The following is a 17,568-nucleotide window of genomic DNA, read 5'->3' as shown; positions in this document are numbered from 1 at the left end:
TCTGTCTTAGAGATAGGCCACTGGGAATGACCTCTAAGAACCCCACCTAGCATGTGGGTTGGGGCCTAGGAGCATGGGAGGTCCAATCTACCAGCTTTGTGCTGATCGTCCCGGGGCCTGATTTGAGTCGGTGGGTTGTGGTGAATGTCAGCTCAGGATTTTTGTCCAAGGGTCCCCTGAATGTGGGAGTTGTCTGGGATCGACTCAGTGGGACATGCAGATTTCTCCTGCACTGAATAGTTTCTGGAGTCCCAAATGGCATGGTTTCATTGTGTGTGGCATGCCGAGGATCATCTTTGGCTCAGGGTTCCCAAATCCCTATGTCTTTGGATTCAGGCCTCTGGGGGTGAACTTCTGAAACCCAAACTATGGTTAGTGTCAATGCCTAGGAGAATGGAAATTCTGATAGACCATTCTGTGGGCAGTCCGGGGCTAAGTGGAGAGAATGGGTTGGGGTGAGTGTGGGTCTCAGGATTTTGGTCCAAGTGCCCCATGAATGTGGGAATTCGCTGGGATTGCTCAATTGGACATACAGATTTCTCCAGCTCCTGATAGCTTCTGGAGTCACAGATGGTACGCTTTCTTTTTTTTTTCTTTTTTCTTTTAATTTTTATTGTCATGTTAGTCACCGTACAGTACATCCTTAGTTTTTGATGCAATGTTCCATGATTCATTACTTGCGTATAACACCCAGTGCTCCATGCAATACGTGCCCTCCTTAATACCCATTACTGGCCTACCCCAATCCCCCACCCCCTCCCCTCTGAAGCCCTCCGTTTGCTTCCCAGAGTCCATAGTCTCTCATGGTTCATTCCCCCTTCTGTTTATCCCCGCTTCATTCTTCCCTTATTTCTCCTACCGATCTCCCTGCTATTCCTTATGTTCCATAAGTGAGCGAAACCATAGGATCATTGTCTTTCTCTGCTTGACTTATTTCACTTAGCATAATCTCCTCCAGTCCCATCCATGTTGCTGCAAATGTTGGGTAATCATTCTCTCTGATGGCTGAGTAATATTCCATTGTATATATGGACCACATCTTCTTTATCCAGTCATCTGTTGAAGGGCACCTCGGCTCCTTCCAGAATTTAGCTGTCGTGGACAATGCTGCTATGAAGATCGGGGTGCCTATGGCCCTTCTCTTCACTACCTCTGTATCGTTGGGGTAAATACCCAGTAGTGCAATTGCTGGGTCATAGGGTAGTTCTATTTGGCTGGGGGGGGGGGGTGCCTAACGAGCCTAAGGAGCAGCATCTGGAGCGGCGGGGTGTGTGTGTGTGTCACATGCCTCCCCTGGGGCGGGTCACGTGACCGCCCCACTGGATGTGCGGTAGCGGTGCCGTAGAGGGCCAGGAGGGCTAATGAGCATCATGAGGAGCACCTGGGGCGGCCGGGGGGGGGGGGCGGGTCAAAAAACGCATTGCTGTGCTGCTGCCAACAAAGTAAAAATATGGGTTAAAGGTAAACAAAAGTGAAAGGGAAAAATGAATCCAAAGAGGCAAGAGAACTCTGATGTAAGCACCTACCCTGCCAGAGTCTACTGATCCCTGATGGACTGGAGCTTCCTTTCACTGAAAGCTGCATGGGGCTTAGGAGAAAGGAGACAAGGCCTGCAGACAAAGCTGCCCACAGTGCAGAGGCTGAGACGCACCTATAAGTCAGAAGGCCTTATACCTGCAGTGAAAAGGAAACAGCAATAGCAATAATAAAACAAAATCAAAAAACAAACAAAAAACAAAAATAGCAAAAAGCAAACCCGGAGGAGGAGCATATTAAGGAAGGTTGTCCGTTACAAACTAGATGCTGGGTAAGGGGAAGAAAGATTCACTTACTGTGACGCTCCCAAAAATCTCAAGTCAGTTAATTTAAAGCGGTCACTAGTCAGCAGGGATAAATCACCTGGATGAATTAAAATCATATCCTCTTTGGTAGAATGCATTTTCCATCCAAACTTGAAATAATTATTACATATAAGGGTCCACTGTACATAAACACAGTTAAAAATCATAAAATGTGAGGATAAAAGGTACCATGAGCATCAATAGAAAAAAAAAACATAGCCAGCAAAATTGTTCATATTTTAAATGTTAGAATATCTGATACAGAATATGAGTGTATCTATCATTCCTTCACGTTTAATTCACCCGACTGCTAAATAAAAAGCCACTAAAAAAAATTTTAATTTTAACCAGAAAAATCATGCATACTACCCGAACCCAAGAAAACAAAAAATTCCAGATAGAAAAATATATCAATTTTTTCCCCACAAAATGAGTTTATATAATAATAACTTGTAACAACATACATAGTTGTACATAAGCTGCAATGTAGTGAAGCCTTATTGTAAACTTTTCTTCTGCACCTTTTCCTTAACCCATTTTTCAATCTGCTGGTCGACTTATATTACACTCAGAGTTAAAGCAGAGAGTAACATTTTTAGTTTAAAATTCCTATGACTTACAAGGCCTTCCAGCACCTGGCTCCTTCCCGTCCCTTTAAACTCTTTCCTTCCTATTCTTTCCTTGGTGTCTGAACTCTGGCCCACTGAGTTCTGCTCAGATCTTCACACTCCACAGACTCTGTTGTGGCTCAGAATTGTCAGATCTTTGGCTCCTGCCATCTGGAATGCACCCTCTGCTTCTCTCGTCTGGCTCCTTCCCAGGATTCTAATCTCGGATGAAGTCTAAGGGACACAGAGACACTTCCCTCACTGTTTTGTGGGAGTTAGTCTCTCTTCTGCACCGCCATCCTCCAGCACTTTCTTCTGGCCAGACCCAGTGATCTTGATGGAAGACCCACAGATACTGGAATTCTGCATAGACAAGTGAAAGAGCAAAAGGTAGAGAACACCCAGTGGAATGATTCAGGAGGGCTGCTCATATTGGGACCTCAAAGCTGACTGAGGTTACTTCCTTAGGGAAAGGACAAGGATGATACTCATTGGGTCAATGTTTTGGGGAGTCCAGATAGTGCAACCTGCAGACCGCTCAGACTTGGGAATATTACCTGCAGCTCTGAGCAAGAGATGGTTTAGATGTGCGCATTCCCTCGAGTCCTGAGGTGGATCACTTTTGTGCACGCAGTCCAAGGATTCCCGGGAATGTGGTGTGCAGTCCTTGTGCCACTTCCTCCTACCCAAGGCAGGGGACCTTCAATGGGGCAAACTGGACTTGGACTATATATAGATCACTCTCGGCCCCTGACGTGCTTGCCCTTCAGTGGGAGCCCACTCCCAGGCCCTCAAAGATGACTTTGTTATGTGTGCTTGTTGGTGGGCGAGAAGCCTGTCCCTCACACCAAAGGTTGATATTTGAAAAAATTTTCTGTGCCTACAGGGCCTCATCCCATTTTTGGCTCAAGTCTGGGAACTGGCACTGATGAAGGTCATTCTAGCTACCGTGTAAAAAATATTTTGGAGGTGAACATGATGTCCAAGCTCCTAGGTGGTCCATGTGGCATAGACCTCAAACACTCCCTATAACTGGTATACAGATACAGGTAACAGGCCCTGCTGGACACAGCTTCTACATATATTTTGTGGAATCCATTGATTATGTTTACTAATTCCATGATTAAGATTTAGGAAATTTCTGTAGGTTTTTCTTTTGATTGTCTAACTTAAATGAAGAAGTGTCCTATGTATCAAATGACCTCTCAAGAGTCACCAAAGGGGTTGGCAGAGAAAACATGATTTGGGTTAGTTATTTTGTCCACCAAGTGGCCATTTTTCAGCCCCAGAAACCCAAAGTGCACGGCGGTGCCCCACTTCTACCTAAGGCTTAGCTCTGCTGTCTGTATGACTTTGATTCCAGATTCCTTCTCCATGTGACTGAAGGAAATTGGGGTTGAGTGAGCCTGTGATAAGGACAGTGGTTAAATGGGTTAGATCCATTCTTTGCTCTTCTTGCTTTGAGAGGCATGTAAGTCCCACTCCATTCTTCCTTATGTGAAAAGCCCCGGTGAGCCGAGGTGGGTGCCTGGTCTTGGACTGAAGTCATCTTAGAATGTCCCTTATTTAGCCCAGCCCAGCCCAACCCAGCCTTCCCTCAGGCTCAGATCCCTGACAGAAGGGATTTTATGTGCCCTTCAGGTGATCATAAAGAGGAAATTTCTCTCAAGTTGTAGCAAACAGCCTTTCTGGGGAAGAACATGCATTACCTATTCCCTACCTCACCAGTGCCCCACACACCATGGGATTTTCCTACACCTGTGAATAACTCAAGAGAACCTAAGTAAAACCCGTTCCTGGAATCACCTTGTCCTTCCACCATCCCCAATGAATTAATCTCAGAATTCCATCTTGAAATAAACAGAGGTTGGGGCACCTGGGTGGCTCAGTTGTTAAGTGTCTGCTCAGGGCGCGATCCTGGCATTCTGGGATAGAGCCCCACATCAGGCTCCTCTGCTGAGAGCCTGCTTTTTCCTCTCCCACAACCCCTGCTTGTGTTCCCTCTCTTGCTGGCTGTCTCTCTGTCAAATAAATAAATAAAATCTTAAAAAAAAAAAAGGTTAAAAATTCACTTTTGGGGCACCTGGGGGGCTCAGTTGGTTAAGCATCTGCCTTGGGCTTGGGTCATGATCCCAGGGTCCTGGGATTAAGCCCCGCATCAGGCTCCCTGCTCAGTGGGGAGTCTGCTTCTCCCTCTGCCTGCTGTTCCTCCTGCTTGTGCTCTCTCGCTCTGTCAAATAAATAAATAAAATCTTAAAAAAAAAAAAACTCTAAAAAAAATCTGCTTTTAGTATTGTGCTGAGTGAAGTATTCACATCATTATTTTAGTTTTAAAATTAAAACCTAAATTCAGGGGCGCCTGGGTAGCGCAGTCGTTAAGCGTCTGCCTTCGGCTCAGGGCGTGATCCCGGCGTTCCGGGATCGAGTCCCGCATCGGGCTTCTCCGCTGGGAGTCTGCTTCTTCCTCTCCCACTCCCCTCCTGTGTTCCCTCTCTTGCTGGCTGTCTCTCTGTCAAATAAATAAATAAAATCTTTAAAAAAAATAAATAAAATTAAAACCCAAATTCAAAGGTAACAGTAAATTCATAATACTCCAAAAATTTACTTTTGATAAAAGACAGTAACTACTGCTATATATAACACATTCATTTCCAAGGAGTTGGATGTTAGAACACACAGAGCTAAACTTAACCCTGGTCACTGAAAAAAAATCATCTTGTTTCTCTTTGTGTTTACAAGATCTTATTAGTCATCTTCAGAGTTCTCTAAGCACCGACTTCAGAAAAACAAAAACAGAAAAAAAAACCATCTTGGCTAATGGATAGCCAAGATTAATCTTCATAGAAAAAATTAATTTGGCTTTAATATACTTAAGTAAGGATATGACCTCCTCAGAACCAAAAACCTCCCTTTTCTTCCTTTGTAAAGAAAAGTTTCAATGAGAGAATATAAGCTCACATAAACCACTGCAGTTCAATTTCTTATTCCGACACCTTACTCCTGAAGGAGACAGAAATATGAGACATGGCACGTGTCATTCCTGAGCAAAAAGAGGAGTGAGGAGTCATAAACGTAACAACCCTTAACTAGCTGATCAGTTGGCAATGGTGACTGAATCCACAGATAATTTCAAATTCTCATTTTGAAAAAGTTCTCCTTTTAAGAGATAAAATATAAAGAGTAAAACTGATAAGAATTTCAAATATTTTCCTTTTGTCAATGAGCAGACTCAGTAGAGAAGAAACAAGGACAAAATCCTAGGTAACGGATAGACTGGATAGTCAGGTTTCCAATCACCAAGGGTTGACTGGCAATACACTTTGTTACTAGGAAGCGCTCACCAGTGTCTGTTGGAAAGGAGACTAAATAGCCATATTACCGAGAAAGAAAAGAATAAATAAGGTATGGAGGGAGACAAGAGTGAAATTGTTGGGTCCTCCCCAAATCTTCCTTCACTGAAGAAATGTGCTAGCAGCATGACCAGGAAATAAGTTAGCCCCTGGGTTCACCATAGAGCGGATACTGGCCTTCACTTGCAGTCATTCAGGGTGCTGTGGGGGAGCCACGTTCTTCCTGTGGGGAAGCCATTCACTTCCTGTGGGGAAAGGGGAATGTGTCGTGCCCAGAGGAGAGCTCTTCTGTTCTTTAAGATTTTGAGCTTTGAAAAGTTCTATGTATAGCAAGAAATGGAAACTTGAGTTCATCTTTGGGGAGGGCCTTTTCTTTGTTCTGTGAAAAGCTACTCTAATGGGCCCTTGAGTGGTAAGAACTGAAGCAAGTCTTCACCTAATGCAGTGTTTTGGGGGGAAACTGACATCACAGTTCATCTGAAAGCAGATATTCTAGAATTAGACTGAGTAGCCAAGTGAGTTATAGTTGTGTGTGTTAATAGTTGTATAAAGTTGAGTCATGTTGTAATTTGGCATTAAAGTAAGTGTACCAGCCAAAATGAAGTAGCTCAGTTGTCCTAGATTCCAAATGAATATTTATTAAAATGAAAGTACATTATAGTGGTTTAAAATTTTAAAAAAAATTTTAAATATGATTAAGAATCAGAAATCAAGATAATGGGAGCTCCTAAAGGCAGATGGAATGAATCATTATAATTTTCCTCTTGATTCCATTTCATCCATATAAGCAGAAATTTCTCCACAAAAATTTTGTGAAATATTGAATGACTCAGGGGTCATGACTCCTTTTAGAATTTTTGCTCCTTCACAAAATAAAACATTTTTAGGATCTTAGAAGGTATTTAAATACTTGTTGATTGGGGTGAGATTTCATTTGCTAGAAAAGAGTTTAGTCGAAGTTCATCTAAAAAGTCCTTGAGAAATGAAGGCACCATTCAAGGTACACACTGATTTGACAGAGAGGCACTAGCTATAGGATTCCAAGTTTCCATCCTTTAAATCAGTGGAAGAAAGGAAACCCAGGCTCTTCAGCTTAGCTTTTGCATCATCAATAAACTCCCTGGAGGCTTTCTGCAGTGGAGGCCGGGGTGGGCCCATTGGAATCCCAGAGACCAGAGTCATGATGGCTTTGGTCTGCGATACTCCAAAACCTAGATGGGAAAAATAAATAAGGAAATGTGACTGGGACCGTCCACTTTGCCACAAACATCCTAAAGAAGAGATTATATTCTAGAGACTTCTATAATAGGATAAGGTGGAAGTAAAAGAGGGGAACATTTCTTATCACTATGGCAGACTGAGCAGACATAGGAAATCTCTCTTCCTGCCTCAAACATATAGAAGAGGTGGAAAATTTTTAACAAATTGACAAACTAAAACAAAACAAAGGAAGACTTGAAGTCAACCTCAAAAGCAAGAAGGAGGGACCAAAGGTACCAGGAATAAAGAGGTCAGTGTGGTGAGTTGCTAAAGCCAAGTGGTCCATGAGTATAATCTGAATCAGGGATATATTGCATCAATGACAGAATTTAGTTCAATCACATCTAAGAAGTCCCTGAGAAATGCACTACTTAAGATGCTGCTGTTTTAGGGCTCGTGTTATAAAGCTGGGGCAGGAATGCAAGATGAAGCCTTGGGTCTATGCAAAGCAGGGGGCTGAAATTAAATGCCCTGTGTAAAACTGGTAGTCAGCTTTCTATGAAAGGCAATAGGAGAAAACCTGGCCTGCTGGCCTGGGGATAGAGGCACAGAAGCTTGACTTCTGCCAGACTGTGGATGGAAAAAGATCATATGAAAGAAATCGCAAGCCTGTGCCATCTATGAATGCTGGGCCCTTATTTGCATCAGGCACTTGGTGTAAAAACTGGACTAAGAAATTAACCTAAAAACTGGTTAGAACTGGTGAAACTCTAGTGTCCAACAGAGGCAAATGTAAAACCACTTGTTAGGACACCTTATAACCTAGAGCATGACGGATTCTCCAGAAAACAACAGTTTCTGAGGACAAGTTCAAAGTTAAAAATTACAAAAACACACGAGAAAAAGAAGCTGAACAAGAGCTAGCAAACGCACAACTGACAAATCCCACATCCTGAGAATAGATGATACAGAATTCTGAAAAAGACCTCACAGAGATGACAGGAGGAATAGAAGCCATAGGCTAAATGAAGGGCATATAAATAAAGAAGAGGAAAATCTGGAAAAAGAAATACTAGAAATGAAAAAATATATATTCAGTGAAATGAAAGCGTAGAAAACAGAGCTGAAGATAGAATTAGAGATGTTGAAGGTAGATCTAAGGAAACACTACAGCACAAAGAGAAAGGTATTTGTTTTAACTGGCTGTGGCTTTTGGATTCAAGGCGTGAGAAGTAACTTTCTTTTGCTAAGCTAACTAATAGTAACAATTGAGCATCTGGAAGGAAAATACTAGCATGACCAAAAATACACGGTATAGTTTGATGCATGCGAAATGGCCCTTCCAGACTTATTACAAATGGCAGAATAGAGAGCTACCCTCACAATAAGACTACAAGTTTATTAAGATAAGTCTCTCCTTGCCTAAACCATGAAAGCTCCAACCTGCCAAAGAAGTCTGAAATGGTTTCTTTAAAGATATGTTCTTTTAAATCATAAAAATTATCTTGAAGAGTCTACTTTATCTATCTTCTTTCTATCTATCTATCTATCTATCTATCTATCTATCTATCTATCTATCTATCATCTATCTATGGGGGGGGCAGAGAGAGAGAGAATCTTAAGCAGACTCCAGGCCCAACATGGAGCCCAACACAAGACTCGATCTCTTGACACTGAGATCATGACCTAAGCTGAAATCAAGTTGGATCCTTAAACAACTGAGCCACCCTGGCTCCCCGAGTCCACTTTAAAAATGCAGATATTTTGGCAAAAGAGTAAATTCTTTCAGCTAATATCTTAGAACTATATTTGGCAAAAATGTTGCCGTCTCACTGCTGGTATACAGAATGATCTTTTATATACACAGGTAAGCTTTTAGTTGTATTTTAATAGTTCAATATTTATTTAAATGCACCTTAGGAACATACATAACTATCATATCAAACCCACAATTTTGTGAAAAGTATTGCTTAGGACAAGGGAATAATAATAGGTAATTAATGATACTTGTGGCACGTAAATATGACAGAAATCATGAGAGTGAAAAGCAGATGGGAAACAGTGTCTTGGAAGGATTAAGAGAGCTAGCAGAGAACCCTGCAAGAATTCGGGCCATACCACATAATAGGTGCTTGGGGCTCGGGAGGAGTTGCCAGGATAAGGCAGAAAGGCTCTGAAAGGCAGGTGGGAGGTCTGCCAAGAATAAACCTAAAACTTTTTCTGGACTTGACCCAGGTTCTCAGGAAGGGCCAATCTCCTTAGAAGTGGAGTGAATGGTGGCATTTGTCATTTGTGATGGGATAATATTTAGGAGACTGAGAAGGTTTCTCTATGCAAACTCACTATTATTTCCCTCAAATTTTACTTTGTCATATTATCCCAACCTCCATCCATTTGAGCTTACTTATGTTAATAAACTCTTTTTACATTGCAAATACTCTTGGTAGAGCTGTCGGTCATTCACAATTTAGTAAGATCTATATTCAGACTGCCTTCCTCTAAGCACTCAGGCTGAAATCAGCCACAGATTTTTAATGAGCAGAGGCAAGTGCAGAGAGCGAGTGCTGAGAAGGATCAAAAGATGGTGTGCAGAGTGGGGAGGCGAGTAAAGTGCTAAGATGGAGGGACGAGACTCGTTGAAGGGTGCCAACTAGATTTACTTCAGCACATTATAGGGTTGGCCCTGAAGCTAGTATTGGAAATAAAACTCTGCTTGCAACAGAACATTAAAAGGTGTCTTTGTTGAACCCTCACGGAAAGTGACGGTGTACCATTTCCTTAAAACTCACAGCAGGCAAAGCACAAAACTTACCGAGTTTGAGCACAAAGTTGATAAATCTCTGAATACAAAACTGGAAAGGAGAAAAAAACAAATCTACAGTCAGTATTACTAAGCTGTGATAACAATTTAGAAATTTTGGAGGTCAAAGGACAGAAACCCCAAATGAAAAAGCCCACACACCTTAAGTTTTCCGAAGGCCTGTCAGAGTGGAGAAAAACAGCCAAGGGAGGATGGGTGAGATCCATCCAGTATGAGGAAAGATCTTTTCATACATGTAAGCTTTATAAAAAGGGGCCATGCAGAAAAGAAGTGCCAAAGACAGAATTGCACAATAGAGTTAAGATGGGGGTAGGCACCCTTTATCCATCTAGCTGACCTTTACCATCTAAACTTATCAGATAGTGTGGCTGTTTTCAAACTGGGGTACGCTAACTTCTGGGGTACTCTCTAAGATATCTAGGGGGCACTTAGCAAGGCTAAGATTTATGGGAATAAAAAATTTCTAGATCCTAACTTCTGTAAGTGCTATTTTCTAAAACTGATGAGACTAAGGATTTGCATGGAGGTACAGGTCGTTCTTTTAGATTTCCTTTTCCTAAGTGCTTCTTTTCCCACTTTTGAAAAAATATAGACATATCTCCTATATCACTGCCTTGGGACACCTCTGGGAACCAAATAAAGGAGCAGATCAAAATATTGGTATTGGCATCGACAAAGTGACAAAGCGGTTCCTCTCATTAATGGGTAACACGTCCTCCAAAAAATCACAGGGCTTTCAACTTTTTGCTTTCAACATTGCTTTCAATGTTGCTACTCAGGCTGTCAGCTGAAAATCACTAAAGCATTCTGCGATTTTTAACACAACTCAAAAAAACTGTTCAAAGAATTGAGTGACATTGCTGTAACAAGATTTCTTCTATTCTTACTACAAGTTCATAGGAACAGGGTTTCATAGCATTTATTTCTCTAAAAATAAACAACAGAAATAGTACCGATGCTGAAATTTGACTCATCCTAGCATTAAGTAATATTCATCCATGAAATCATGAACTAATGCATAAAAACAGACTCCCATCCATTTCATTAAGAGATGCATTTTTAATAACATTTTACTCCTATGTTGTTTTAACCAATTATATACAGTCTGGTAACAAAAAACTCAGTGTAGAATGAAATTTTAACACCCAGAGCCTTAAAACCATATATGTGTATGTTCTTTTTTCCCCTCACACACAAGCTGTAGTACATTACATTCACAACTCTGTATTCTGCTGCTTTTGTATACTTAATAGATCATGGAATCTTTCCAGATCCGTACATAGAAAATGATCTCACCCTTTTAAGGGCTGCATATAATTCCATTGCATAACGCAAACATAATGTTTTTAACCATTTCCTTATGGATGGGTATGTGGGTTGTTTCTGTCTTTTGCTCTTATGAACGTAGTATGGAACATCTCTGTACATGTGTCATTTCGCTTATGTAAATACAACAGATGGTATTTAAGTCCATGAGAATGAATAAATTCTGCCCTGACCTTTTGCTGGTCTGCTTCTTCACTTAACTGCAAATTCCTTTAAGCAGAGACCAGCTTGACTGAAGTTACGCACTTGGCTCAGCCCTCGGCATACGAATAAACGAGTCAATGAGACCCACTCACACTAGCCTTCTGTAAGGAAAGCCAGAGAATGTGGTAAACTACATTCCTTACCAATACCATTTTGAGGGGGATGACTTATTTGAGTGGGACTCATGGGGGGAAAAGAGGTGGAAACTGGACTAGTTAATAAAAGAAGTTGCTGAACGAAAGGGCTCCTCTCACGGCTGTTTTACTGTCTACTCTGTCCTGTGGTTGTCCTGTCCTACAACTCAGAACAGGTTGGAAGTTTCAGAAATAATTTTCCCTGGGAACCTAACTTATTGGGACCGAGCACCTGCTCCGATCTTGCTTATGCCTTTCACTCCCACTTATTTCCGTGGGGTACTCCACTCAGTTACTTTTACTATCTTGAAAATCCCTGTGCCTCTTGGCGTCCCAAAAGTCCTTCTCTTACTGTGGCTATGCTGTTTCTTTCCACCTCATTCCCTTTACCTCATGCACACATACTACCCAGCTGCAAGACTGGTTCTGCCCTTCGTGAGGCTCTTCATTCTCTGGACAGCTAGCCTGCCCTCAGTGTAACATTAATGGCAGCCAGCCACCATTTCCCCTCGGGTCTCCCCTGTAACACACCAGCTCCCGCAGCTTTTCTCTTCCTCTTTCCAAGCTAGTGTCGCCTTTTAGATCACTCACTTGGCTCTTGTTTCTGCCTGGTAGATGCCTCCAGTTCCCAGCACATGGCAGGTGAAGATGACTGACCTGCTCTGACTCTGGATTAAGTCTCCCCATTTTGGGTTACCAGCTTCACAGCTTCTTCATATCCTCTGGAGACTCAGCTGTGAAGTCCTCAAGGGAATGGCATGTGGTCATTTCCCCAGAAATCTCTATTATTTTATAGTCACAAAAATACTTTGAACATAGAGTAAAAATAAGATCATTTCTAGGAGGAACACAGAGAGAGGTCATTCCCCTATGGGGCCTGTCCTGATTAGACATGGTGGGGACACAGACAATCGGGACAGGTTTGGCTTTAAACAAGAACAGGTAAGAGCAGGAGGAAAGTAAAGAAAGAGGCAGCGAGGCAATTTTAACGAGGGCAGGTATGCTAGGAGTGCTGATGAGAGAGAATAAGAATTATCCAGCAGGAAAGAAAAGTTAACCTGATGGTTCAGGGCTGAAGAGAAGTCCTTTCGCTCGAAAGCCTCCAACATCTGGTTTGTCTTTTTTCCCAGGTAGTTATAGGTACTGGAAAGAAAATGGTACACACTGTAGGATCAGTAACTCAGCGGGAGAGGTCTAGATCTTCAAATCCCTTTGATGCCCTAAAAGGGAAAAATATACCAGGCCTTCCAGAAGTCTGTTTTTTGGCCCTAATCTATTAGAGATCAGGTGTTTTCACTTCTGAGTTATCCAGCAACAGTAAGCCGTGCCAAGAGGAGGCACAGAATACCAAAGGGGATAAAGAAAAGAAAGAAAAGTCAGAAAAGGATAAAGTTATAAAAAAGGGAAAAGAGCTAGAGATGGAGGTGTATTTGGTAGGGACTGACTGAGGCCAACACCTGCCCCAGGGCACATGTGCAGGCACAAAGCTAGAGTCTAATTGTGGATAAAATGCAGTATCCGAGGTGAGGCCTAAAAGCCTTATGCTGAGGAACTGGGTGAATCCCAGGGCAAATCCCAGCAGATTATCTGAATTCTGTGCCAATTTATATATTACCTGTAATATATATGCTTCTACAATTTATATGTTACCTAGAGACTACTTTCTAATAATAATATTAGTGAAGATGGTAAAATGAGAGAGCATTTATTGTCCATTGTGTTCCATAAGTCATATCTAATCCTCTTAAAGTGCTGGCTTCTGTTTGGTTGTGAAGAAACTATGACTTAAGGAAGGCTTCACAATTGTGGCAAAGGCTTTCATCACTTCATGCCACCATCTCCTACAATTCAGCAAAAATGAAAGTGAGAATAAGTTATTTGATCTGATAAAATGTGGACTTAAAAAAAAAAAAACTCCAACCCTCCCAGTAAAGACAAATACCTCAGGCTAATCACTGAATTCTTAGAGAAATCAGCAAGGTGCAAGTTTACAGAAATTCTCAGCAAGGATGTTTCCCCAGTTTCTAGCAATTTCTCAAATAGTAAGTCAGTCTCAGAAAAATATATTTATCTTGATGTACCAAGAACGGAATGTTGTTGGTATTTCATATATGGAGACCCTGGAGTGAACAGCAAGGGATTCCAAGAATGTGAAGTTCCCATTATCTTCTGGTAATAAAGTAAGGAAAACTAAAATATAATAGCTGAGATAAGTCAGTTACCGACGTGAAACACTCCTGAGTCACAATATGTCTGAGGAGTTTCAGAATACTAAAATTCAAATCCCAGGAGTCTTAGGCATATTTACTTAGAGAGGAATGTAATTATAATTAAGAAGAAATAAAGTCTAACGAAATGTACTTTGCTTACAGATTATGTTGACAGAATTAAAATGTCCTGTCTGGAGGCCAAAAAACAAAAGTCAAGAAAGTAAGAATTTCTGGGAGAAGAAAAAGAAGAATTTCGGGTCAGCAGATCCAGGCATTCAGGTTCCCGTGGTAGAAATGTCCCTGTAGTGACAGTGGATGTCGCAGGCCATCCTGGGTGGTGAATAAGCCACTGAGATTATCCAACTTACTAATTCTTCATCAAAGCCATGCTCACCAAGACATGTTATCAACATTCTTTGCCTCTCCTACACTTTTCCCATTGAGAGCAAATGCATCTTCAGTTACCACGAATATTTCCCTCAATCCCTTGCAGGCACGTTTCTAATGAATTAGGTAAACATGTGCAGTGGACATACTAATCGGATTGCCTGCCTTCCCTAAGCCTCTGCTGAGTAGGCGTCAGGCCACATAATTCTACTTTTCTGGCTGCAGCTGATTGGACTTAGGTGAGCCGAACAGGCAGGGCTGTCTAGTGATATCCTGAGGTGCCATGACCGGGCAGCCACGATTGGCCATGGCATGCTGAAGCATGGAGAGCGCACCTGGAGAGCAAGAGAGGGAAAGAGAGGTGTGCAGAGACACGCAGGGGTGAGAGTCTCCAGGACCACAGATGAACCATCTGTCCTGGCTGTTGAGAGCTTTGCAGTCCTAGGTTCTCATCTTCTCTGAGGCCTGGCTACACTTCCTCCTCTTGAGTTTTACCCAACTTCCCAGTAGTTTATAATGATGTATCTTATTCCACATTAGCTATTTTCAGTGGGTTTCTGTTATTAGTGACTAAGTAATTTCTGACATTCTGTGCATGCTCTTAGCTCAGGCACCTCACCTCTAATTGCAACAGATGCTTCTAATAACAGTGACGGAGTTGCTAACAAGCTGCTAAGCTCTACTTAATTCCTTTTTACTGCGGGAGAGAAAAGGCAGCTTTTATTAGAAAAGGTGTCCATGCAAGAAGTATAACCACATAGGTAGCGAATGCCTCCATGGGGGGACTTTACATTTATAACTGTGGGGAAAATGAGTCAGGCTTACCTGCCCACTGCTCCAGTTGCTCCCATCACCAGGGCGCTCAATAGTTGCTAAGCAAAAACAGACACAGAGCATGCACTTTTACGAAGAAGAGTAAGAGAAAAGATGCTGCTATCTAAACAGCTTTACGAATTGTTCTGGAGGGCAAGTAACCTGCTGGGACAGGCCAGTGGGTGACTCACCTCATCTACCCCAAAAAGGAAAGCAAACTGTCGCTGGCGATTCTGATCAACACACTGCCCGAAGTCTAAGAGATCGGTATCACTGAACTTCAGCCCTTGGAAGGTGGGGATCTTATCCTGAATCCCGTCCAACAATTCCTCAGCACGAACTGCTCGAAACAGAAAATGCCTCACGAATCTGCACACCTCCAGAAAATGTCAAGTCCCATCCTGTAGAGGCCCTCCCATCTGCGCTCAGTGCCAGGGGCTGTTCTCAGCTGGACGTCACTTGCCCTCACTTAGTAGTTCCTATGTACTTGTCAAGTTTCAGCCCCCACGCCTCCACTCCCTGAAGACAATAGATAAATCTTTCCAAAGCACAACTTCTATTTTTTTTTTCTTTTAAGTAGGAAGGAATAAAATCTGAAAAATAATCTCCTAAGAAATCTCATCTAATGCTTCTGGAGAAGCATAGTAACAATAAAAGAAAAGCCAAAAGAAAAGTGAGGAGGGATCAGAGCACCTTCCTATGTGCCAGGCGCTGAGAATACAGTGGAGTACAAGGCAGACGGTCTTTGTCCTTACGGGGCTTATAGGCTTGCGTCTTCTCATATAAGAAGTGGGTGTGTGGGGGACAGACCCAAGGTGTCTGCTAGAAATGCATCTTTCACACTTAAAAACTTTCATTATAAGGTAGTGTCAATGATTGATAAGAGTGACTTATTTTTGATAAGATTGACTTATTGTACAGACAACTGGAACCATCTGGTCAACAGTTTAATGCTTTTGTGACACGGAGTGGAGCGCGATGGAGTGGGAGTTCCTTAGTGAAACAGGGTAAGATGTGAGAGATGGAGGGAAAGACACATTGAAAGAAGCAATACTTACTCTTTACCCCTGTCAGGGCTGGAATGTGATAGTAATAAAATGGCAGTGCTGGGGCGGTGGCAGCCACCTCCTTTAGGAAATTAATCAAGACATCTGAAAGAACAGCAGGGAAAGCCATGGTGCAAACAAGTATAAAACACCGGCTTTCCCTGGTGTAAAAAAAAAAAAAAAATTAACCATCTATTGAAATGCAACCATCCCTCTCAGAAGCTGAAAATTCTCAATAACTCTTACCATCCCTGAGATTGTTACTGCAACGTCTTTGCAACCTACTTCATTCAAAGGTTTACTTTCCTTTCCGTAGAAAAGCCAAAATAAGACGATCACTTTCCTGCTGTATTAAAATACTATTAAACAACTGGTGCAAACCTTCCCAAATATTAACAGAAGCTCATGAAATACTCTTATCAAAGCCAGAAGCCTGTTGGTAGGACTCTTGTGCTCTTACGCTACAAGGGTCAGTGAACAAGGAATTTGCATTAGGATCAGAATCGTCAAGTTGTAACAGAAAATTCTACAACAAAAAGGTAAACATTTGCTCAAAGAGGGAAGTTATAAGAATAGTGGCACATCTCACAATAGTTCAACCAGAGGTTGGCACTTTTCCCATTTTGGGAGAAATCCAGATCTAGCAGAAGAGAATCCATTCTAGTTTATTGAGGATTTGCAATTTCCTGCATCATCCTCTATGAGCTTTCACTGCGACACTGCTGCAGAGGAGAAATAAATCCAGCAGACTTGCTTACACTGGATACTGGGAGAGAGAATCTTATGTACTTCATCTGAACACCGTGATGCTGTACTCTGTCCATGATAAATATTTGACAAAATTATTATGTATAACTCATGATCTTTCCTTTGTCTTTTGAGAAACATATTCATGTAAAATTTTTATAATCATGTGAAAAAAACTTTTAAAATGTTCATTCTCAATTCCCAAAATGGCAGCATTTAAATTACTTATCCTATATTAACAATTATTTTCTCTCTACCAATAATAGATGATATTTCATGATAATTTTGACCCAATTACATTTAGCTAATTTATTTAATCATGCATGCAATCATGGATTGTCTGTTTTCAATCCTTCCAAAATTTGTATTTCTTTGTTTGCTAATCAGAAGGATTAAAAAGACTCGGTAGACTTGGAAACCACAAATAGGTTCCGTAGAGAAAGCAGAGAAGAAGGAGAAAGCAATTAACTTGGTATTTTGGAAGATAATGGATCTTTCTCTGAAATCTCCCTCAAACTCATTACTTACTCAACCCTGAATTGAACATGTAGTGTCAAGATGCCCATCACTTATATTCCTCTTTTTTTGAGAAAAATGATCCCATGCGTTGCCATGTGACTCTGACACCCTACACAACCAGACTGGACTAGGAGTGGACACCTGACTCAAACCTGTAGGTTTGACCTGGGTTTTGGTGGATGATGACCCAATCAGATTACTTGGCAAAAGAGTTGAAGCCCTTCTTAAAGGAGACTTTTCTTTTATGGATCCAGGGAGACCAAACATTCTGGACAGGTGTCATACCGCTGCAGCTTCAGGCCATCAGTCCACACAACTTTACTTTCAGGAGTTCAGTATGACCATTTTGAATGAAGGCAAAA

At 41.7% G+C, this 17,568-nt stretch overlaps 1 protein-coding gene and 1 long non-coding RNA gene across 7 annotated transcripts in view; both read right to left on the bottom strand.

Moving 5' to 3' along the window:
• Positions 1–339: 339 nt before the first annotated feature.
• Positions 340–5,991, bottom strand: LOC148110671 (uncharacterized). 3 transcript variants are annotated; one of them, XR_015722684.1, is made up of 4 exons: positions 4,793–5,991; positions 3,007–3,131; positions 1,527–2,812; positions 340–1,431 (listed from the first exon to the last, which is right to left on the bottom strand). It is a non-coding gene; the product is annotated as an uncharacterized LOC148110671 (long non-coding RNA). The 3 variants fall into 3 exon arrangements; XR_015722679.1 differs by having other exon boundaries at positions 3,007–5,991; XR_015722681.1 differs by having other exon boundaries at positions 340–1,428; positions 3,007–5,991.
• A 164-nt stretch (positions 5,992–6,155) lies between these two features.
• NPL (N-acetylneuraminate pyruvate lyase) overlaps positions 6,156–17,568 on the bottom strand; it is a 35,071-nt gene continuing 23,658 nt past the window's right edge. For all 4 annotated transcript variants that reach the window (XM_045811284.2, XM_045811283.2, XM_045811285.2 and 1 more), the window contains exons 8-13: positions 15,953–16,045; positions 15,086–15,234; positions 14,907–14,953; positions 12,543–12,627; positions 9,812–9,851; positions 6,156–7,010 (exon numbers count right to left, since the gene is read on the bottom strand). In XM_045811284.2, coding sequence (XP_045667240.2) covers positions 6,826–7,010; positions 9,812–9,851; positions 12,543–12,627; positions 14,907–14,953; positions 15,086–15,234; positions 15,953–16,045 — 599 coding nt within the window. In that variant the 3' untranslated portion in view covers positions 6,156–6,825. The remainder of the gene's footprint in view (positions 7,011–9,811; positions 9,852–12,542; positions 12,628–14,906; positions 14,954–15,085; positions 15,235–15,952; positions 16,046–17,568) is intronic.

Source organism: Ursus americanus, chromosome 2 (assembly GCF_024610735.1).
Source record: "Ursus americanus isolate L20-20 chromosome 2, mUrsAme1.1.p, whole genome shotgun sequence".
NCBI lineage: Eukaryota > Metazoa > Chordata > Mammalia > Carnivora > Ursidae > Ursus > Ursus americanus.
Note: the sequence above shows the minus strand (reverse complement) of the source record. Positions and strands in the feature narration are given on the sequence as shown.